This window comes from Pongo pygmaeus, chromosome 14, assembly GCF_028885625.2.
Source record: "Pongo pygmaeus isolate AG05252 chromosome 14, NHGRI_mPonPyg2-v2.0_pri, whole genome shotgun sequence".
Taxonomy (NCBI): domain Eukaryota; kingdom Metazoa; phylum Chordata; class Mammalia; order Primates; family Hominidae; genus Pongo; species Pongo pygmaeus.
In genome coordinates, this window is record NC_072387.2 from 33,837,463 (window position 1) to 33,861,815 (window position 24,353).

Consider the following 24,353-nt stretch of genomic DNA (forward strand, 5'->3'; position numbering starts at 1 on the left):
AAAAGATATAGACACATAAGCATTTTAAAAAGGAAATGGGGCTTTTTTAGTTTGAGGAAAAGAAGGGCTTAAGAGACGGCTTGACGTCTTCATTTGTATAAAAGAACTTCTTGAAAAGGATGCCAACTGACTGTTTTCTAGGACCATGAAGACTAAAAAGGAAGGATAGGCTTAAGTTAAAATTTAAGATGTTCAGAGGACAAACTGCTTCAAAACACTAGTTCTTGAACACTGGAGTGGGCTGCCAAGAGACGCGATCTGGCCGCCTTCCTTGGGAATCACCAGGAAAGGCAGGAGCAGCGTCTGTGCTGTCACAGCACTGGAGGGTTGGATCCTCTCCTGGGAGATTGGTCTGTCTTGGCTCAACTTATCGCATAAGGAGAAGGGCACACAGAAGAGTGAGAGGATGACGACAACTGCCTTTCAGGGAAAGAAAAAGAATTCTCCCTTTCCCTTCACTTCCTCCTCCAGGAGGAAAGGGCTACTCTGGCTTAGTTAAGTTCAATGACACTCATCGACCCACAATGCTAGGGACTTGGTGTGACTCCTACTGGGGGCTGCAGGCTGCCGTTCTACCTGTCTTATGAACGCATAGGGTCGTGGCTCTAAGAACTGAGGCAAACTCTCTTTGTTGAGTTCTTGCTTTCACAGACAGAGCACATTTCCCTGACTGTCCTGGTTGCAGTGCCTTTTGCATTTGCTGTTTCTCCTCACAGGCTTCTTTATCTCATTTGGTTCTAACCTAGGCTGCCTCTGGCAAGGGTGAAAGGATGTCTCCAAGCCAAGCCTGGGTCACAGGGTGATCCACATCGGCACTGGATTCTAAGCATAATAATAAATACCGTCCATTTGCTAGCTTTTGTCCTTTGTGCATATATTTCCCTTGAAGACCTCAAAGATGGGATTTAGATCTGGACTCTGGCCAATGCCAATCTACTAATCTCCCCAACACCCCAAGAGGCAGTCAGATCAGGGGAATTAACCAAGACATGAAGGAGACAGCACAAGTTGCTGTGAAATATTCACTTACTACTCCTTGCAGTCTATGCCGTGATCTTCAAGGTGCGCCAACCGAGCTATATTTCACACACCTACAAAGTTGTCGGGGCAGTTTGGTTATGGGAAGATAAACATACATAGAGAAGCAACAACTCCGTTTCATGATGGGGCTGCACAAAGTCAGGGTGGGACATTTGGTCACTCTTAGTGATCAAGGCAAATATTCTATATGTAACATACTCTGCTTCTTAAAAATTAAAAATAACCTTTATCTACTCTTTTTATTCCCATCTAAGTTAGAGCAAAAAAACCCAAAATGTTTTCTATTTATCTTGAAGTTTGGGGATTGGAAAAAAACACATTTTCCTTTTAAGTTCCTTTCAATTCTGGTTAGGTCCTCAAGGTGTTATCATACACAGAAGATTTACTGAAGCATAGTGACAAGTTTTTGACAAAGCCAGTCCTAGGATTAGCCCCAGCTTTAAGATTTATCCTCAGCAGCAATGAAGATCCACTGAGAAAACCTCTCCCACTCTGAAGCTTAGCTCAACAATTTAGAAAATTTTATTTTTCTTCATCTTCCTGATAAAGATTCATTTCTTATCAGAAAAATTTTTTGAGGGCCCACAAGAGACAGGTAAAGAATCCTACCTGAAGCTACATTTAGTGTAGATTCTTGCCAGCCTGCAGTTTTCAATGTAAGTTGCCTGTCCCTTTTGGATGTTGTTTTTTGTTTTGTTTTGTTTTTGGTGGAGTCTTACTCTGGCACCCAGGCTGGAGTGCAGCGGCACGATTTTCGCTCACTGCAACATCCACCTCCCGGGTTCAAGCGATTCTCCTGCCTTAGCCTCCCGAGTAGCTGGGACTACAGGTGCCTGCCACCACACCCGGCGAATTTTTTTTTGTATTTTTAGTAGAGACGGGGTTTCACCGCGTTAGCCAGAATGGTCTCCATCTCCTGACCTCATGATCTGACCGCCTTGGCCTCCCAAAGTGCTGGGATTACAGGCGTGAGCCACCGCGCGCGGCCTGGATGTTTGTTCTTAAGAAAATTAGAAGCAGAGGCCGCGGGTGGTGGCTCACGCTTGTAATCCCAGCACTTTGGGAGGCTGAGGCAGGTGGATCGCCTGAGGTCAGGAGTTCGAGACCAGCTTGGCCAACATAGTGAAACCCTGTCTCTACTAAAAATACAAAAATTAGCTGGGCGTGGTGGCAGGCGCCTGTAATCCCAGCTACTCGGAAGGCTGACACACAAGAATCCCTTGAACCCGGGCGACGGAGGTTGCAGTGGGCCGAGATAGTGCCATTGCACTCCAGCCTGGGCAACAAGAGCAAAACTCTGTCAAAAAAAAGTAAAAAAGTAAAAGAAAATAAAATCAGAAGCAGAGGCCAGGCAGGAGGAGCTCAGGCCGCACTGCTGTCTTTGCTAGCACAGATTCTTTTTGCTGAACTCTGTACTACTCCTTGTCAGTCCCTAATGTTAATTTAGGTTAAAAGAAATGTAATGATCGCATCAGTAAAAGCAAGGTCAGACTTTCACCTGAACGGTTTTATTTTTGTTTTGTTCCGTTTTTACTCCGAGGTCAGAATGTCATCAGGCACAATAAACATTTCGCTTTTTATCTTCATGGGATTGCGCCCAGAAAGACCAAGAACAGTCTAAACATTACGCGATAAGAAAAAACAAAAAATAGATCAAGTGACCTTGGACAAGTCACCTTACCTCTTGATGGTTTTGTTTTATGAAAGAAGGTGTGTGTGTGTGTGTGTGTGTGTGTGTGTGTGTCGATGGGTCTGTGTGTGTGTGTGTGTGCGCGCGTGCGGGGGAGTGGTTGCTGCTAAGGTTCCCTAGGGCTACCTGAAGCTTTAATATGCCTAGTTAGAATGTCAGGCAGGTTGAGAGTGCGGGGCTGTAGACCCCCGGCTTCTCTGAGTGCCAAGCCACACATCAGACACTTTGGAAACAACCCTTCCACGAAGACCCTACACAGATCCCACCAGGCTGGGCACGGAAGAACAGAAACTGCGAAAAGAAAGGGACAGGATGAGTCCTGGGGGATCACAGCGCCTCCACTTGCACAGGACAAGTGACAGGCAGGTAAATAGGTAGCAGACAGGCAGAGACTCCGAGTCCCCCAGGTGCACCCCTCTCCTGGAAGAGCCCCCGAAAGCACAGGCCCAATCACCCACCCCACCAAACCCTCCCCATCGCCTTCCCTGACACCTAAAAGCCCCGGGTCCTGCGTAATACTGCGGATCCCTCCCAGCCTCCCATCCGCTCCTCCTCCCGCGGGGCTCCGCTCAGGGCCGGTCCCCCTCCCCCACGCCGCAGCCCGGGCCAGCGGGGCCCGCCGCGGTGGCGTTCGCGGGCGCTGCCGCATTGGCCGCTGCGGCACGGACGGCGCAGCCTCGGGCGCGTCCCGGCACAGGCGCCGGCGGTCCCCGCCAGCTAGCAGCCCGGCGAGGCGCTGGCCCACCCATGGCCCTCGGGCCGCGGCCCCTGCGCCCAGCCCTGCGCGTAGCCTCAGTCTCTCGCCCGGGACCGCCGAGCCCCCGACACGGGCGAGATGCTGAACGGCGCAGGCCTGGACAAAGCTCTTAAGATGTCCCTGCCGCGGAGGTCGAGGATCCGCTCGTCCGTGGGTGAGCTGGGAGGGGCGCGGCGGGGGAGGGTGGGCCCGGGGCGGGGGCGGCGCGGGGCGCGCCTGCGGTTATGCGACACTGCCCCGCCCGCGCCCCGCTCCCCTCCCTGGGCTCCCTGGGCTCCCTGGGCTGCAGGATCCGCCGACGCCGCGCGCTGGCCGCACGGGGGCTGGGCGTCGCTGCACCTGCGGGGCCAAAAGGCCCCAGGCCGGGGCGAGGGGAGCAGCGGGCGTCAGAGACCCCCCGGCTCGTCCCTGTACAGATGTGTGTGTGTGTCTGCGGGCGCGCGTGTATGTGTGCGCGCGCCCTGTGCGCGTGCCCGTGCGCCCCTACGCGCGGATGCGGCTCAGGGATGCGACCTAGGCGGCAGTCCCCGCGGTTGTGGGCACGGTTTGGCGGCGCAGAGAAGATGCAGCCTTCCCTGCCGGCGGCCGGCACCGCGGTGCTGCAGAGCTCAAAGGCAGAGGGGGAAAAAGGCATCCGAAGGGTCCCTCCAGTGATTCTCACCACTTGGAGCCCCGGGTCCTCGCGCGCTCACAGCGGCGACGTACTGGCTCATAACCATCCGTGCATACAACCATCTGGAGACGAACACACACACGCACACGCCCGCGCGCACACACAGGTACACACACACGTACACACGCACGCGTGCACACACACCCTGCCTGCAGGCGCCTGGGTGTTGGAACTCGAAACCTAAAGCCAAAAACGCATGTACCATACCCGACCACTCACACTGTTAGAGGCCTGCGTTCTATGATTATAGAACACATTTAGAAACTATGATGTCGTGGAGCCGGATGTTATGTGGCTGTGACACTTGATAAGGTTACCTAGACCATTAGTTAATGCAGACGTAAAGAGGAGCCCCAAAAATGATTTCTTACCGTTTCAGGACTGCGGCAAGTTTTGCAGGTAGATCTTTGACATGAGGAAGGTAGAGGGTGTACAGTTTGAAGCTGGGGTCACTTGTCTTCGTGCTTTTTTATTTGTTTTGAGAAAACAGGCGCATAAAAATAAGCGACTTTCGTATTTCTGTAGTTGAGTAACGTGAGAGGGAAGCAAGCTTATCAGGTAATTTAAGCCAATGTTTGTTAAACTTGGGTAAAGTCAGGACACTTTCACATTCATTTTGAGGAGAATCCCAGCCTGAAGGGGTCACGGGGTGCAGGGTCAAGACTAAATAGCCGGGAAGAGCTGTGGCAGAGACAGTGGGAAGGCGCAGTCATACAGGTGTGAGAATTTCCCAAGGTGGAGGCAGCCTGGGGAGACCTGGGGACACCCTCTGTACCTTTGCAGGTGGGGCCAAAGGCATTTGCTTATGATTTGGATGTGGGGGCTTCAGTACAAGAAAAGAATCAAAGATGGCCCCAAGGGTGTTGGTCTGAGACACCGGAAGAATGCGCCACTTGCTGAGATGGGGAAACTGCGGAGGACCAGGGTTCTCTTTTGCGGAAAGGGAGGGTGTGAAGAATTTGGTCTGAAATGCCTACCATAGAGCCAAGTGGAGATGATTAGTTGAGAGCTGGATTTATGAGTCTGTGGTTCCGGGGAGTGTGCAAGGCCAGACATAGAGATTCAAGAGTCTTCGGCAGGACCAGCTCCAAGAGTGTATGCCCTGCAGCTGCTCAGAGTCTGGCTCCTACAAGAGTCAGCACTTGCTTGGATGTTCTGCCCAGTGTTGCTGTCTTGAAAGTCTTAATTTTTGAACAAGGGGCCCACATTTTCATTTTACACGGGTCCCTAAGAATTATGTGATCAGCTGTCAATGTGTATAGATGTGACCTAGAAAAGAGGGGTCCTTGGATAGAGTCCTGGGCACTCTAACATTTTGAGGTCGGGGAGATGAGGGACAACAGAAGGGGCCTGAGAGGATAGCCAGGGAGGTCCCTGGAAACCCGGAGGGAGTGCTCTGAAACTCAATGTGGAGATGTTCAGGAAGGGGTGGGGTGTACCTGTGCCCAGTGCTGCTGAGCTCAATAAAGATGAGGCTGGAGAACTGTCGTGTGAGTGGAGGTCACTGGTGATCTTGAAAAGAGCTGTTAACATATCATTGTGGGGAAGAATGCCTAATAGAGCAGGTGTAAGAGAGTAACAAGACAGGAACTGGAAACAGCAAGTCCGGAAAACTCTTTTGAGTGAATATTGCAGAAAAGGGAGGGGGAGAAGCAGATCGAGTGGTAGCTGGAGGAAAATGCGAGTTCAAGAGAGGTCGCTTTGTTTTGAGACTGTCCTACAGTCTGATGGCATGAACATCAATGCAGGGAGCTTTTAGGGAGCAGGGGGAAGGGCAGTGATCTGAGAGTAACCATGAGAAGCAGGATCCTCCTGGCAGAGCAGTTAAGGCAAGAAGTTTCAGGAATAGTCAGAGGGGTCGGGTTGTGAGGGATCTTGCTGATGATAGGCTGAAAGTTCCAGGAGACAGAGTGGAGGCTCTGAGATGGGGTCTGTTTAGGGTATTTGCATAATGTATGGAGAAGAAAGAGGATCTGCATAGTGTGGGCTCCTGCGGACACTGATGGAAACAGGGGCAAAAGGCCTGACAATCGTGTACTCCCATAAAAATACTAAACAAAGATGTGTGATTTTTAATGAAGTCTGCTACTTCTCATTTTTTAAAAATAAACCAATGATGAAAGGATGGCAGATCACAGTCAGCTTCAAGATTATATGCTGAGCTGTATACTATTTTTAAAAATAATTCTGGAATATTTTATTGTCTGAGCCATCTTTGACTCTTATCTTATTCTGCATATTCAATTGCACTTTGATCAGTTTTACCTTTCCCCAAATATCTACTTAGCACCAGTGTGTCTCATTTTACCACATGATGAAAATCCAAAGATTTGTGACCATGGGGATCCTCTTTCCCATATAGTGCTTACAGTCTGCTCAGGGTGGAGCCCCTTGGAATGGAAACAAAGTCAGTGACAAACATATATCAGTGCCTTCTATGTGCCAGGCATGGTTCTAGGTGCTAGAGACAGAGCAGGGAACACAGCAGTGTGTCTCACGGAGCTTATGGTCTGGGCAGTGACTACAATGCATGTGGGAAGAGCTCTCAACTCTCTTCTCTCACCTTGACCCAGATGAGTAAGGAAATTAAGGGTGTGCATGTGAATATGGGTGTCGGGGGTTGTGGGAGGGGAGGAGTGGGGACAGAAAGGAAGGAAGTTGTTTTCTATAGACGACAGCATCAGTGCTGTCTAGGGCAGAAGCTCTTCCCTATCTTACTGCATTTCTGGACATAGTGAAAGAACAGGCAAGCCGGAAGTGCACAAACCAAATGCAGAACCCAGAGGACTACAAATTTTTTTTTTTTTTGAGCCCGTCACCAGGCTGGAGTGCAGTGGTGTGATCTCGGCTCACTGCAACCTCCGCCTCCTGGGTTCAAGCAATTCTGCTGCCTCAGCCTCCCAAGTAGCTGGGATTACAGGCTCCCACCACCACACCCAGCTGATTTTTGTATTTTTAGTAGAGACGGGGTTTCACCATGTTGACCAGGATGGTCTCGATCTCTTGACCTCGTGATCCACCCACCTCGGCCTCCCAAAGTGCTGGGATTACAGGCGTGAGCCACCGTTTGGACCAGGACTACAAACCTTCTAGAAACTGCCCCTGGAGCCCTCCTCTAAATTCCACACCCAACTCACCCTGCCCTCTGCTGGTCATCAAAGGTGTTTCTTAATGTGTGTTTTCTGTTTTTGCCAGAACAACCTGCCCCAAGTTGCAAGGAGGAGAATCAGGGCAGCTGAAAATACAAGCTGCGCTAATGTGAGAATGTAATAGCTGGAGGATATCTCAGAGATGGTCTGATCCCTTCACTTTACAAATGAAAAAAAAAAAATCAGAGAGATTCCTTACTTGCTGCGTAATTTCTGTCAGGACAAGCTAATTAGCAAGTCCAGTGTGGTTCTTATCGTTGCCCACCTGCCTAGTATCAGATCTAAATGAAACAGAATATGCTCATTGATTCTATATTGTTTTCTCCTCCTTGATAAGAAATAAAGATAATAATCTAATTTCTCCTGCTTCCATTTCCTATACTACCCTATGTGTGCTCAGTAATTACGATTTTACTGAACTCTGTCATGGGCAGCTTTTGGACTTGGTCTAATGGTCCACATTCTGTTTGGAAGTTTCTTAAGGGCAGTATATCTAGGGGTTAAAACCCCAGAATTTAGGGTTAAAGATAATTGAATTCAGGTTTTAACACTGTCATTTCTACCTATATGACATTCAAAAGATTCATTTACTTCTGTTACAGATAAAGATAAAAATAAGAGTTTGCACTTCACGGGTGGTTGGTAGTGGTCTGTGGTTATGTGCATATAAGTGCATGCATTAACTGACACATTATCAAGATGATATCGACAACATGTTAGATTTCTCCCATGCTGCCCATCGTCATCTAAGGCAAAGTCCTCCATCTAGGTATTTATCCTATGTAATAGAAGAATTGGCAAAAACTTTTGTTATTATTTTCCCTTCTAAATCTAATGATGGAGGCCTAACTAGGAGAGGACCGCACAGTCATCACAGGAGAACTTAAGTGTTCTTTTACTGTCATTATCCAGGTGTAAATGGTTGCAGAAATAAGCGCTTACTCACCAGGAGCTCTGAATCTGGACAGAGTGTTCATCCTGTAGTGTCTCTGAAGGTCGTCACCTTCTGTTGAAAAGAGTCCTGACTACAAGGCCGTCTTCTACCCCACAGGTGGCCAATAAGCACCTCTGTGGACGCCTTCCGTTGTCCAATAATTGATTTTACATTTATAACGGATGTGTTATCTTAAACCCTCCTCAGAGGTGCCAGCTAGACAAGTGGAATATTTTACAGTTATTTTCGAAAAAGTTTTTAAGCATTTATGAGAGGAAGTGTATACAGTGCCTCTAAAGAAGGGTCTCTGTTCTTCCTCCTTGGATCCTTTACATTTACTAAGTAAAACTTCTGGTCAATACCACACTGGATGCAAGATGTTATTTACATCCACTTAGGCTGGGAAAAGTGCTCAGCACAAATGTTAACAACCATTAAGAAGGGCTAAAAATAAAAGTGATCTCACCTCCATGCCTTGGGAGTTTCTCCCCGTCATCACCAAGGGCAAACACAGAAACAGGACCTACTCCAGGACAGGAGAGTGTCCTTCCAGGAATAGAGTAAGGAGTGGGGGACCTGTCACACCCCAGTGGCTGCCTGGGTCTGCCTGCATAGATCTGTCATAAAAGTACCTGGATGGGCTGGGCACAGTGGCTCATGTCTGCAATCCCAGCACTTTGGGAGGCCGAGACGGGTGGATCATTTGAGGTCAGGAGTTCAAGACCAGCCTGGCTAACATGGTGAAACCCTAAAAGTACAAAAATTAGCCAAGTGGTAGTGGTGCACGCCTGTAATCCCTGTAACTCAGCAGGCTGAGGCAGGAGAATCACTGGAGTCTGTGAGGGGGAGGTTGTGGTGAGCCAAGATTGCACCACTGCACTCCAGTCTGGGCGACAGGGTGAGACTCTGTCTCTAAGAAAACAAAGCAAAGCAAAACAAAACAAAACAGTACTTGAATGGCCAAGCCTGGTGGCTCACGTGTGTAATCTCAGCAGTTTGGGAGGCCCAGGTGGGAGGTTCACTTGAGGCCAGGAGTTCGAGACCAGCCTGTACAACATAGTGAGACCCCATCTCTACAAAAAAATTATAGCCAGGCGTTGTGGCACAAGCATGTAGTCCCAGCTACTTGAGAGGCTGAGGCAGAAGGATTGCTTGAGCCCAGGAATTTGAGGCTGCGATGAGCTACTGTATCACTGCATTCCAGCCTGGACAACAGAGTGAGACCCTTCCTCTAAAGAAAAAAAAAAGAGCACATGAATGATGCTGGTCACTCCCCAGCTGTGATGGGGGAGGGTTATGGGCCTAATATTACCATAGACACGTGTGTGCTTGTTTATGTGAATAGGTCTCTTGCTCTGACGGTTCATTTCTTCCCTCCCTTACTGCCCCTGTAAAGCTTATCATAAAATATTTCATGCTAAAAAGTGATCTAATCCTCATTAACTCTGTTTTTTTCCCAGAGTTTTGCATTTTTTTTTGTAATCATTAGTTTATAAATACTGCCCATTTTGCTTTCCATCACAATCATTCCCAGGTGAGTGTAGAAAAAGCTGCATTCAGGAATATGGTAAAATATTACAGGAAGATTTATGCCATTTTGATTGGTTTGTTTCAGGTTGCCTGAATTTTTAATACCCCTTTCTTGTCACAGAGAAGAGAACTTTGTTATTTTTGGCTTTCACTGGAGTTCTCACTTCAGAGTTGGTTAGTATGAGTTTCTGCTTTCCAAGCTGACATGTTTTTTTCTTTTTAGCATCTGTTCCATATACAGGGTGAATAGCTACAGGGTTCCAAAATTGCGAGTGAAGCAGCTCCTCTACATATTCCTCACTAGCCCGCATAACTGACAGCACTTGGCTGTTTCCGTCCCTGCTGCCCTGGCTCTGTCCCTGCTGCCCTGGCTCTGTCCCTGCTGCCCTGGCTCCGTCCCTGCTGTCCTAGCTACTCTGTAGCTCTGCCCACCTGATACTGCGCCCCTGATGGCAGGCAGTGCTGTTGGGAAGAGAGCAAAGGAAGTGAGTCTGGTGGTGTGAGAATAAAGATAATAAAGGTAATTACTAATATGCCTTTAGTGTTTTTTGCATATTTTTCTTACTGATCCTCACACCATCCCTCTGAGAAATATATTATTATTGCCTCCCATTTAAAAATTCTATATACATATTTGTATACTTTTCTTTTTGAATAAAGGCAGGAGAGAAGAAATACTCCAGATAGGAGCAATATTTTTTTCTTTTCTCCTCTTTTGCACAGAATGTTAAGGCAGGCTCATTAATTTTGATTCAGAGGTTTTGCATTCAGAAGTAAGTGTTCCTGTCTTGTGTAATCTTTTGCCAAATCATCAGCAATGTACATTTCACACATTGCAGGGAAGCATTTGGGTGCTCCTCCTCCCTTTTCTATCTCTAGAGATACTGTGTAAGCCAAACGCAGCACCGAGGATCCCAGGATTACTGTAAATATTTTAAGCACATTATGGAGACTGATTATATAGGAAACTAGGGTAAGCAAACTACTCCATGGAGTGAGTGAGTACTTCTCTATACTGACATTTGGAATCTCATTCCAGATATTTAGTTCAAAGACAGTTGCTTTTCTCACGGTCATGATATGTTAATATCGGGGAGCAGTTCATTCATATTCAAAGGAGAGAACAGTGGCCTGGCTGATAATATATTCAGTTACTGCACCATGGGATCAGGCCTCTTATCAGCTATTTTTAGTCACATAATGATTATCCTTGTTTAAGTCTCTTCCATTTTCTTTTTGTTGTCTTTATTCTAATGCATTGAGGAAACATAACATTGGTTTTAAAACTGCAGAATTTTTGTTTTTAACCTTCAGTAGTTACTGTATATGTAGCAAACTAAGTGGTCTTCTGGGACTGGGTGGAGCGGGCCCTGCTAAGCGTATAAGATAGTGTACCGTTTCTGCTGCGTCCCCTGTCCCAGCGTGCCGTGTCCCCAAGTTACTCTGCTGTCCATTTGTGCTGGAGAGAATAATAGAAATAAGCAGTCTTTCTGGGTCCACTCTAAGTTCATTTTCCTGTTGCCCCTTCCTGAAGCTTGGAAATACATTTATTCAACTTGATTGAACTCTTCTACTGTCTGATTTTCTGGTGTTAGAGTTTGGGCAAATTTTCTGGAAGGGAAGACACCAGTGTGGGCAGGCAACTGAGAAGGGTTCTCGGGTAAGAATAAACTGGGCTAGATGCAAACACAGGGATGAGTGAAGATTGTAAATGAAATGCACAGTTAGGGCCTGTTGTAATACTCCAGGTGTAAAATAATGAGGCCTGAACCCATGCAGCGTTAGAGAGAAATGCAAGTGAGGATGGAAAACAGCTGGGTTGCAATCAAGCCATACAAATGGAAACCAGGGAGATGAGAGATGAGGGAGGAGCTCTCCCTGGTCTTGGGCAAGTAGAATCGTTGAGCTTGTAGCTTGCTTGTCTAATATTTGTCCTTTAGAGAGCCCAAGATACTTTGTACAGAGTAGGCAATACTTTGTAGAGTCAGATTATTAAAGTTGAAGGTGACTTTACAGATCTTTGCCGCGCAGCAGAGTGGCCACTAGCGGCATGTGGCTGAAGACATGGTGAGTCATGATTGAGCTGGGCTGTAACGGCAAAATATGCACTGGATTTCTGAGACTTAGTATGAAAAAGGAAAATAAAACAGTTCATTCATAATGTTTTCTGTTTATTATATATCGAAATAATATTTTGGATATATGAGATTAAATAAAATATATTAAGATTATTTTATGTATTTCTTTTTATCTTTTTAGTGCAGCTGCTAGAAAGTTTAAAATTGTATATGTGGTCTGCATTATATTTCTATTGGTGAACAAATTATAGATCATCTAGTCCAAATATTTTAATTGATTATTTATGGAATTGCAGACTTTCAGAAATAAAATGATCTGACAGTCAACACCCCCATTGCTACACAGGGAAACCAAGGTCATGAAGGGTGAAGTTCCAGGGATTTGTCTGGTCTTCCAAGGATAGTACCAGTGTGAAAGAACTAAAGCCACGTCTTTGGATTCCCCAAGTATTAAAAAAAATTTGTTTTTCTTCCCTGCCCCCTCCCTCCAGCATTTTTTTCAGGGTTATTTATCTTCCTCTTGAGTCAATATCTCCCTCAGGCGCACTCTAAGATATCCACCTTAAGTTAATTTTGAAAATGAACTGGGTCATGGCACTAGGAAATACTATTCTATTTCTTTGAACCTAATCTTTAATAGAATCTGGTTGCTTGCGTCTTTTAGTATGGTCTGATATTATCAGTCAGTATTTATGGAGAGGATCTTCAACACACTCACAATTTATGATTAATCTCACTTTTGACTACATGACAAATCTTAGTGTCCTACACAACAACCTTCTTTAAGACCAGTGGGCATCCCAGCAACAATGTTTTTCTTCTCAGAGACCAGTCATTGATTGGAGTTGAGCACCTTTTAAAGCAGTACATTTAAAAATGTGTTCCTGCTAGTACACATTTTCTCCATAACATATTACTTTCTCAAATAAGCATGTCAGAAAAATGGAGGAAGTAAATACAAAAGAGAAAAAGTCTGAATAGATAATGTTCAAATACCATTAGGTTGTGAGTGGCTCTGAGTCCTGCTAGGAAGACAAAGGTAGTTTTTATTACCAGGGGATGCTGCTGGACTTTTAAAATTGTTCAAGACTTTGAGTTTTTAGGCATTTCTTTTAAACTACATTGATGAAACTATGGGCTGTGATAATAAACACAGTGATGGCAACCAAGATAACACTGTGTGATGATTAGTTGTCTGATAACTTGTATCAGTGTGTGGTTACTTTGATTTCACTCATAATTTATGAGTCCATATGATGAGAGCTGTGTTGTCTGCAGTCTGTGATATTTTTCAGTGGAGATCTTGGCTTTCTGAGCGTGGGTATAGAGTGTGGCTGAAGAACCCCAGGGTAGGAGAGCTAGTCCAGAGTTCTGAGACCACCCGCCAGGCTCTTCTATGCAGCATGGTATGTTGACAAGATATTACAGGGCAATGTCGGCAGTGTTGTGCAGAGGAAGTGGGGATGTCATCTTTGTAAACACTGTGATGATGTCTGTGTTAACACTATGAATTCAGCACCATAGTATCACACCGTGATGTCACACTGCGTCACACCGTGACAATGTATAATGGCATGTGTCCCCCATTGTGGTATCATACAGAAGAGTTTCACTGCCCTAAAAATCCCCTGTGCTCCAGCTGTTCATCCCATCCTTCCTCTCTAACCTCCGGCAACCACTGATCTTTTTACTGTCTCCATAGTTACAGTTTTGCTCTTTACACAATGTCATGGAGTTAGCATCATATAGCATGAAGCCTTTTCAGATTGGCTTCTTTTACTTAGCAATATGCATTTAACATTCCCCCATGTCATTTCATGGCTTGATAGCTCATTTCTTTTTATCCTTGAATAATACTCCATTGCCTAGCTGTGTACCACAGTGTATCAATTCACCTACTGAAGAACATCTTGGGTGCTTTCACTTTTTTGAAATTATAAATAAAGCTGCTATAAATACTCCTGTGCAGGTTTTTGTGCGGACATAAGTTTTCACATCGTTTGGGAAAATTCCAGGGTGTGTGATTGCTGGTTCGTATGCTAAGAGTATGTTTAGTTTTGGAAGAAATTGCCAGATTGTCCTCCAAAGTGGCTGTACCATTTTGCATCCCCACCAGCAATGAATGAGAGTCCCTATTGCTCCACATCTCACCAGCATTTGGTGCTTTCAGTGTTTTGAATTTTAGCCATTTGATAGATGTGTAGTGGTGTCTCCTTATTTAAATTTGTGATTTTCTCATGACATATGACGTTGAGCATCTTTCCATATTTAATTGCCATCTGTATATCTTCTTTGGTGAAACATCTGTTTAGATCTTTTGTCCTTTTTTTTTTTTTTTGAGATGGAGTCTCGCTCTGTCGCCCAGGCTGGAGTTCAGTGGCACGATCTCAGCTCACTGCAAGCTCCGCCTCCCGGGTTCACGCCATTTTCCTGCCTCAGCCTCCCGAGTAGCTGGGACTACAGGCACCCACCACCACGCCCAGCTAATTTTTTGTATTTTTAGTAGAGACGGGGTTTCATCGTGTTAGCCAGGATGGTCTCGATCTCCTGACTTCGTGATCTGCCCACCTTGGCCTCCCAAAGTGCTGGGATTACAGGTGTCAGCCACCATGCCTGGCCTTTTCTTTTTGTGACAGAGTCTCGCTCTGTTGCCAGGCTGGAGCTCAGTGGCACGATCTCAGCTCACTACAACCTCCTCCTCCCGGGTTCAAGAGATTCTCCTGCCTCAGCCTCCCAAGTAGCTGGGACTACAGGTGTGCACCACCATGCCCAGCTAATATTTGTATTTTTAGTAGAGATGGGGTTTCACCATGTTGGCCAGGATGGTCTCAATCTCCTGACCTTGTGATCCACCCGCCTCGGCCTCCCAAAGTGCTGGGATTATAGGCGTGTGCCTTTTGTCCATTTTTTAATTGGGTTGCTTGTTTTCCTAGTTTTGAGTTTGAAGAGTTCTTTGTATATTTTGGATACCAGTCCTTTATAAAAAAATCAGAAACGTGTTCTCCAAATATCCTCTCCCAGTCCATGGCTTGTCTTTCATCCTCTTAACAGTGTCTTTTGCAGGGGTGAAGTTTTAATTTTAGCGAAATCCAACTTATCAATATGTTCTTTCATGAATTATACTTCTGGCGTTTCAAGGTTTTTTGTTAATATTTTTGCTTACCTTTTTGAAATTATACATTTAAATTTATTCTTTTAGAGGGTATACTTAAATTATTAATATAGTGTTTACTTACTTTGTCCCTAACAATGGCTAGAGTTAATTAGTATATATATCTTTTTCCTTTCCATAGTGACCCTCTCCAAACAAAAATAAGGCAAAAACTTTCGCACCGTCTTACTCCCTACCCCTGACTCTCCCCTACTTTCTTTCTTGTCACAGTCACCTGAGTTGGTTCCAGAGAGTAATTATTTTTCTCCGGGTAACAGGTATGTGTGACTTTCTTTACTCAGCTGTGCTTCCTTGGGTTTTATTCCTGTTGTTGGAGTAGATCCCCGGGGATCTTTTAGGGAGCATCTGTGAGTGGCCATATGTCTGATTTTTTTCATGTCCCTAAAAATGCTTTCATGTCATCTTCACAAGTAAGTGACAGTTTTGCTGTCTAAGGAATTCTAGATTCAAAATTCTTCTTCTCTGGCACACTTTTTTATTATCTTACTCCTACCCAGATTTGCTAATGAGCAGAGACATCAATCTGGTTCTTGTTCCTTTGCAGCTTAGCTATTTTTCGTTTTGATTAGTTTTTAATGATGTATCTGTCTTTGATGTTCTGAAATTTCAATACGATGGTTTAAGTATTTCTTTTATTCCATTAGTTGTCTGGTCAACACTGGAAGGATCTTGCAATCTGACACTGGGTCTTTCTTTTTTGGGGAGAAGTCCTCATGTCTCATGTCTTCAAGTGTGGCCTCCTGTGCAGTCTCCCTTTTCTGGTGGCAACTCTAGAATTAGACTGCTCTTGCCACTTCTGTCTTTGCTCCCAGCTTTCTTAATTTTCCTTAAATCTCTTTGTGCCCCATTTTTGAAGAATTCTTGTCTTTGTCTTCTTGTTCGGTAATTTGCTCTTTGGCTTTGTTTTGCATTGTTTTGTTTTTATCCTTTCCAGTTCGTAGTGTCTATCAAGTTTTTATTTCAACAATTATATTTTTTCTTGGAAAGATCTCTAACTGACTTTTTTTTCATAACAGCCTAGTATTGCTTCATGATTGAATATGCACCCATTTCCTGGAGGTTATGAATTACACTTATTTAAAAATCTTTTTCTGATTGTTTTATTATTTAAGTTCTGTTTGCCTCCTCTTTTTCTTGGTGTTCATGAATCTTAAATGCCTTATGATTCCAGAACCCCCATCCCAGTTTTTTGGCAGTCAGGAGTCCCAGGAGGAGGCAGTGAAAAGCTGCAGGGCTGTGTGACACTGCCTTGAGCAAGTGCAGGGATGGGTGGGACATGCCCTGGGTTGGGCTGCACCAGTGGCTGCTTTGCTGAGCTATATCGCTCCATGTTTCTTCCACATAAGCAGCTCCATGTTCCATAAACAGCGGGGAAGCCCTCTCCAAAGGGCTTTAGTTAGTCTTTTGATTTTCAGAGGGCCAGTGTTTTAGTGGTTTAACCCTTAACCCAGTGTCGTTAGGGACCACATTAACCATGCAAGGAGTTTATATTGCTCTTTCCTTTCTTTTGCCAAAATGCCTGCATGCTGGTGCAGGAGGGAAGCCAACTGAGCTGTGCTATTTCATGTGACTTGTGCTGCTGAATTCAGCCCTTTCTTTAGGCAAGGATATAGTCCAGATGACTCCAGTCAGACCTGCTTTTACGTTTTGATCCTGGCACTTCCTAGCTGGGTATCTTTGGGGAAGTTACCTAATTCACTCAGCCTCACTTTCCTCCTCTATAAAATGTCAGTAGTAATACCTTCTTCACTGAATTACTGAGCGACTTAAACAAGATAACATATATAAAGCACTTCACACTACCTGAAACTTAATAAGGATTACCTGTTCATATAAAATTAATAATTAAAAAAGATATTGTTATTATTTCTAGAATAATATACCAGGGGCATAGAGAGCTGAACCTCTTCCATTTTATTTTGTCTATAACTGGATTGGTAACTTCTCTTCATATGATTTGAATTTCATGTGGATACAATGCCTTTGGAAAGTTTATTGATCCTCCTGGTGGGCTTAAGTTTTTTTGTTTTTATTTGAGACGAAGTCTTGCTTTGTTTCCAGGCTGGAGTGCAGTGGTGCAATCATGGCTCACTGCAGCCTTGACATCCCAGGCTCAAGCAATCCTCTCACCTTAGCCTCTTGAGTAGCTGGGACTACAGGTACACACCGCTATGCCCAGCTAATTTTTAAAATTTTTGGTAGAGATGAGGTCTCCCTGTGTTGCCCAGGCTTGGGATTAATTTTTTTTTTTTTAAGACAATTTTGCTCTGTTGCCCAGGCTGGAGTACAGTGGTTCGACCTCAGCGGTACACTGAAACCCCTGCCTCCCAGGTTCTAGTGATTCTCCTGCCTCAGGCTCCCAAGTAGCTGGGATTACAGACACGAGCCACCACTCCTGGCTAATTTTTGTATTTTTAGTAGAGACAGGGTTTCACCATGTTGGCCAGGCTGGTCTCGAACTCCTGGCTCAAGTAATCCACCCACCTCGGCTTCCCAAAGTGCTGGGATTACAGGTGTGAGCCACCTCTCCTGGCCGGGCTTAATTTTCAAAGAGCATTATAACAGTCTGCTCACATCAGTGAGTGCATGGGAGAATTCAGCTGTTCCTGAGAAACAAAACCAGTTTTCTTTGCGATGATGGTGCTTCGTTAAACTTAGAGGAACTCAGTCATTATGTAGGGTCCTATTAACCAACCTCCCCACCCCTACCCTGGTCACTGATGGGAATATCGAGGCAGGCTGAGGTGGCACCCATTCAAACCTCAGCGAACTATGCTAAGCCCTGTGGTAGTCTGAAGATTAATAGTGGTGAATGGTTCTTCCCTCGGAATCCAAATAGCCATTTCCTCTTCTCTCTAAGAATGAAAGCTATGACCCCCACATTAATTCCAGATTCTGAAACAATTTATTGGTGGCGTTTTTTTCTCTGCCTTGATTTCCCTACAGAACACATTTTCTGGGGACCTCTTGTCAGTGGATCCTGTCAATACAGGGTTCTTGGTGTTCAACTACTTATTAAAAAAACACAGGCCGGGCACGGAGGCTCACGCATGTAATCCCAGCACCTCTGGGAGGCTGAGGCGGGTGGATCACAAGGTCAGGAGATCGAGACCAACCTGGCTAACACAGTGAAACCCGTCTCTACCAAAAATACAAAAAATCAGCCAGGCGTGGTGGTGGGCGCCTGTAGTCCCAGCTACTCGGAAGGCTGAGGTGGGAGAATGGCATGAACCCGGGAGGTGGAGCTTGCAGTGAGCCGAGATCGCGCCACTGCACTCCAGCCTGGGCGACAGAGCGAGACTCCATCTCAAAAAGAAAAAAAAATCAACAGGATTCAGTCACTTCTCTCTGGACTTTTCTGAAGATAATTTTCCCACTTCCTTAGCCTTGTTAATATAGAGAACTGGCTCATTCCGTGCTTAGGACTAAGACAGTGAATAACTGGAGAAACATTGCCGAGGTGGTTCTGCCTACAAAGCCATCAAGGATTTCCAGGGCAGCGGTGAGCAGCCATGAACCTCAAGCTGGATGCTTTAGTAGGAATTTAAATAGTGCAAATGGGTCTGCGCTGCAGGGTCTAAATGGACCTGTCTTTTCCAGACCTGGAACGTTTCTTTCTGCGTGTTTGTACACATTCATCTCTAAGCACTTGCTTCTGCTTTTGTGGGTCACTTTGAGGTGGGCTCAGTCCTAGTCACGTCCTAGGTTATTGTAGCACATTCTAACTATTTCGGGTGTTGGACTGAGCTCTTGGTGGGGTTCACCTGCTAGAGCCTGGGTTTAATGGTGGTCCACTTCGGTTGTTGGGACGTGCACAGCTTCACTGCCTTAGTGACCTCACCAATTGCTAAAATGGGCATAAACGACAAACCCATTTATCAACTTACTTCGAGGTGCACCTAGAGAAATAGGAGAACAATTGGAGTGACTAAAACATTATTTCGAGCTGTAATTTTCTAAAACTTGAATAATTTTAGAATTTTCAGAGTTTTTGATAGGTCTTTAAACTTAAAAGTTTTAAGATAGGGGTTTCATTCTTTAATCTGTAAATGTTTCTATATATTGATTAAAATCTCTTTACTAGGCTGGGCGTGGTGGCTCATGCCTGTAATCCCAGCACTTTGGGAGGGCAGGGTGGGTGGATCACCTGAGGTCAGGAGTTTGAGACCAGCCTGGACAACATGGTGAAACCCTGTCTCTACTAAAAATATAAAATTAGCCAGGCATGGTGGCGCATGCCTGTAATTCCAGCTACTCAGGAAGCTGAGGCAGGAGATTCACTTGAGCCTGGGAGGCAGAGGCTGTGGTGAGCCAAGACTGTGCCACTGCACTCCAGCCTGGGCAAGAGAGCGAGACTCCATCTCAAAAAAAAAAAATCTCTTTACTAGTGTTTTCAGTTATGTTTATGGTGAGGGCTGTTTTGGTTGAGATATTGTTGTGTTACCTTATTTAGTGTCAGAATTAAGAAAGGAAGGGAGGGAAGGAGAGAAACAAGGAGGAAGGAAAGAAGGAAGGAAGGGATAAAGGAAGTGAAAAGAAGAAAGCTGGCTCCTGGGGGCAAGTCAAGGACACTTCAGCACAATTCCTAGTTCCTGTGGTCAGGAGAGCTTGTCTCAGTGTTGCAGGACAAGCTGCAGAAAAAACCCCTCAGACACCAAGTTAAAGAAGGAAGGGCTTTATTCAGCTGGGAGCTTCCACAAGACTCACGTCTCCAACAACCGAGCTCCCTGAGTGAGCAATTCCTGTCCCTTTTAAGGGCTCACAACTGTAAGGGGGTCCATGTGAAAGGATCGTGATTGATTGAGCAAGCAGGGGGTTCGTGACTGGGGACTGCATGCACCGGTAATTAGAATGGAACAGAACAGGGCAGGGATTTTCACAGTGCTTTTCTATACAATGTCTGTAATCTATAGATAACATAACCGATTAGGTCAGGGGTCGATCTTTAACTACCAGGCCCAGGTGTGGCGCCAGGCTGTCTGCTTGTGGATTTCATTTCTACCTTTTAGTTTTTACTTCTTTCTTTGGAGGCAGAAATCGGGCCTAAGACAATATGAGGGGTGGTCTCCTCCCTTATCAGGAGGGAGCTGACCACAGGAGCAGTGACATGGCCAGCAATGGGTAGGAGGGGAAGTAGGGGTGAGGGCAGGTGTGCATAAAACACATGCTGAAGGAAATGATGTCTCCACCTGTTTGATGGAAAATAGATTCACCAGGGAAGAGAAAGCCAATGGGAATCCAATGAAAGGGTCTTGGGCAAAGCTCTGTGATGTGGAAGAAATGCAGCTCTGCAGCAGGGGGATTCAGTGAGCGCAGGACCAATTGCCCGCACCCAATAGGAGACTCATCACAATTAAATGACCTGTTATAAGGTTGTGATAAGACAAACAAGAACTTGGTCAAGATGGTGGCACTCAGTGAAATTTGGGGGACGCCAAGGCTGGAAGTAGCCACTGTTTTACTTCCAGGAATTGAAAATAGGCAAGTTTGGAAATAGGAAACCCTAGCATTTTAGATGTAAGGAGAATCAAATAGAAATTCAGTTTTTGTAATATTAAAGTAGAACATGACTTTGTTGAGTATAATAATTATTTCTGTCATATTTTCCCCCCTAAAATACTAAAACTCTGGGCTTAATGAGGCCAGTAATTGTCAGCCAAGGAAATAAGACAATAGGCTGAAAAAGGCGGCGTCAGCACTGGCACAGTCCAAGCACTTTCTGGGAGGTGTGCTAAACTGGTCTAGGGTTACTTGGAAATCGTCAGCCTCTTCTTTTAGTCAGGGACAAATGAACTAGAGCACCGAGGGTGAAATATACAAGTGATTGACTTAGACACCCTGAGAGGCGTTGAGAAAAGTTGTGTTTGGTAATTAATGGAGAAATGCATTTGTGAGCCTGTTTACCAAATTCAACTTTGGATTGAAGAAGTACACCGAGTAGCTTCACTTAGCTGCTTTTTACTCAAATCAACAAAGATTTGTTGAACATCTCTTGTGTTTAATGTGTCAGTCAGTGACCTGGATTCATAGTTGTGGATGAAGGATGGATAATACTGCATAGTTCCCGTTTCCAAGGCATTTACCATCTGGCTGGGGGAGAAGACCTGGACACGTAAAAAGGAAACAGTAAAAAGTAAGCGATGTCCAAGGCAATACTAGAAGAGATGCTTACAAGGCATAATTAATTGCTAAAGGAGTTGTGAGGATAAATGAACACTTGAAGCAAAGAGTGGTCATAGTCAACTTTTAAGAAGAGGACACAAGTTAGGTTTCCATTTTTTGCCTTTTGTTTTGCTTTGTTTTGAGACAGAGTCCTGCTCTGTCACCCAGGCTGAGTGCAGTGGTGCGATCTCAGCTGACTGCAACTTCCACCTCCCAGGTTCAAGTGATTCTCCTGCCTCAGCCTTCTGAGTAGCTGGGATTACAGGCATGTGCCATAACGCCCAGCTAATTTTTGTATTTTTAGTACAGATGAGGTTTCACCATCTTGGCCAGGCTGGTCTTGAACTCCTGACCTCAAGTGATCCACCCACCTCGGCCTCCCAAAGTGCTGGGATTACAGGCGTGAGCCATCGTGCCCAGCCTATTTTTTGGCTTTTTAAAAGTCAAGGTTATTCAAGTGCCACTCTTCGTATGCTTGGAAGTTTGTTGTCCTCACCTTTAACTATGTTTTGCTTAATAAAGTGAAAAATTAAAAAAAAAGAAGTCAAGGTTATTAAGATATAATTTACACACAGTGAAATGTGCCCTTTTGAGGCGTATAGTATGCACAGTGTATGGGTGTATAATGTGGCTTGATGACTTTGACAAATACACAGCTGTGTACAGTCAAGATAGGGATTTTCCATCACCCCTAAAGTTCTCCCTGTCCCTTTGTACTCAGTTCCCTTCCCCTCTCCCAGCCCCTATTAACCACTGATCTGATTTCTGACTCTGTAGTTTTGTCTTTCCCAGAATGTCATACAAATGGAATTAAACAGTGTGCAGTCTTCTTTGTCTGGCTTCTTTCACTTACATACTGCTTTTAAGATTCATCCGGCCAGGTGCGGTGGCTCACGCCTGTAATCCCAGCATTTTGGGAGGCCAAGCCAGGTGGATCATTTGAGGTCAGGAGTTCAAGACCAGCCAGGCCATCATGGTGAAATCCTGTCTCTACTAAAAATACAAAAATTAGCTGTGCATGGTGGTACACACCTGTAATCCCAGCTACTCAGGGAGGCAGGAGAATTGCTTGAACCCAGGAAGCAGAGGTTGCAGTGAGCTGAGATCACGCCACTGCACTCCAGCCTGGGTGACAGAGCGAGACTCCGTCTCAAAAAAAAAAAAAAAAAATTCATCCATGTTGCCACATGTCTCAGTGGTTTCATTCCTTAGGATTACTGAGTTGTGTTCTATTATTGTAGGGATGGACTGCAGTTTGTTCATTAGTTCCCCTGCTTCTTTGAGCTAAGTTTCAAAGGACAGTAGATTTAAATAGTCAGGAGAGAGGGGAAATGGGATAATTGGAGGTAAACTGGCATAAGGCAGAATAGAATGAGTCACTGAGGTGTATCCTGCATCTGGGAAGAATCAGTAAATCAGAGAAGACGACTCCTGGATATGAGGCTTCATCTGCATTTTTATTATAAATGAATCCAGCTCAAGCCTTATCTCCTCCTTCATACTTCAACCTGCAGTAATTTCTCCCTACTCTGAATTTCTATTCATCTGTCCATTCTTCACCCATCTATTCATCCGTCCATCCATCCATCATTGATCCACCCATTCTTTCATCATCTATTTATTTTATTTGTCCTTCATTTAACGACCTTTGTTTCAGGTCTCCAACATCCCAGGCACTGACTCACGAACAGGTTAAACAAGTTAAAAATCATAATCCCTTTCCCCAAGAAGTTCTTAGGAATCTACTGGAGGAAACAGCAAGAAAGGTGAAGGTAATAACAGTAACTGTATACTGCTTTACATCATTGTTTTACTCTCCATGTGTGTCCTTGGGGGCAGGAAGCTCACCTTGCCATCTACTTCAGTGCCTTGAATATCATAAGAGTTCAACAAGTACAAAAAAATAGCTAAAGCTGCAGCACTGTAGCTTAGTTTTGGCCTTTGGAAAAGAAAGAAACTTACATGTATGGATGCTGACGTTTTTGCCCTTACAGGAGGCCGTCCAGAGGCCGTGCAGAAGGAAGGCCAGAGTGGGGACTCTTGAACAGGCTGTCTTGCGTGGATGGAGGGCTCAGGGAAAATTGCAGCATGCAACAGTTACATTTTCCTCATCAAGAATATGCGGTTGAAAAAAGTGATTTGGAAAATGCCAACAGGCATCTATCACACTTTGATATAAATGCATGCATATAAAAGTCAAACTATCAGATTCCATCGCACAGGTGGACGGGCAAAGGCAGCCAGTTTGTCGCTGGGTCTGCTTGTTTAGTGCTGAGCTGGTGCAATGTGATAGTGCAGTGAGCTCAGCCCACCCTGGTCAACAGAAGCTCTCCGGGGCTGACCTCACATGCAGCAATAGATAGTGAGCACCACCCCTCAAGTGCCTGATACACTAGTCAGAAGAACGTTCTGTTTCTTTGGTGCATATTGTACCTTTCCTTTGCACATCAGCACATGTCTGTGAAAATAAGTAATTTAAAATCTAAGCTGTTGAAACTTTAAATTATTTTGAGCCTTAAGGGAATGTGATTATGGGACTTGAATCATGTGACAGGCAGTTGTAACCTAGGAGCTGTAACCTTAGTTTCTCTGATTATAGATTGGCCTTCTTCCTTACCTACATTGTTTTGTAAAATGTTCTAAATGACTAAACAGTCCCATAGAAGACCTCTTACCTCTCCACTGTTGATCTTCATTGTAAAATTAACTTCCCTCTTTGCTCCTTCACACAGACTTCATGAGTATCACACAGTCTAAGATGGAATGTTAAATATATTCTTTTAAATTGGAAAAGAAATAAAAAGGCTTTCAGAAAAGAAAACAAACTGTAACTAATTAAATTATTGCAACTCATAAGCTAGCCTTTTATAAAATAATGTTGTAATTCCGTTAAATTTCTTCGTTTTCTTCTTACAAAAACAAGACCTTAACTTTGAACTTCAGAGCAGTGACCCCATTTCTCTGGAGCATGTATTTCTAGGATGCTAACTTACAACTTTTTGCTTGAACACACTTTTAAAAACTAGATTCTAAGCTGGGTGTGGTGGCTCATACCTGTAGTTCCAGTGACTTGGGAGGCTGAGGCAGGAGGATTGTTTCAGGCCAGGAGTTTGAGACCAGACTGGGCAAAACAATGAAGCCTCATCTCTACAAAAAAAACAAAAAAC

General features: G+C 44.9%; 1 protein-coding gene across 2 annotated transcripts in view; it reads left to right on the forward strand.

Annotated features, from left to right (window-relative positions):
* The first annotated feature begins 3,361 nt into the window (after positions 1-3,361).
* ATP8A2 (ATPase phospholipid transporting 8A2) overlaps positions 3,362-24,353 on the forward strand; it is a 660,817-nt gene continuing 639,825 nt past the window's right edge. The window contains exon 1 of one of the 2 annotated variants that reach the window (XM_054446069.2): positions 3,362-3,642. In XM_054446069.2, coding sequence (XP_054302044.1) covers positions 3,567-3,642 — 76 coding nt within the window. In that variant the 5' untranslated portion in view covers positions 3,362-3,566. Of the gene's footprint in view, positions 3,643-21,474; positions 22,959-24,353 lie in introns of those variants that run through there. The other variant, XM_054446071.2, reaches the window with a different exon arrangement.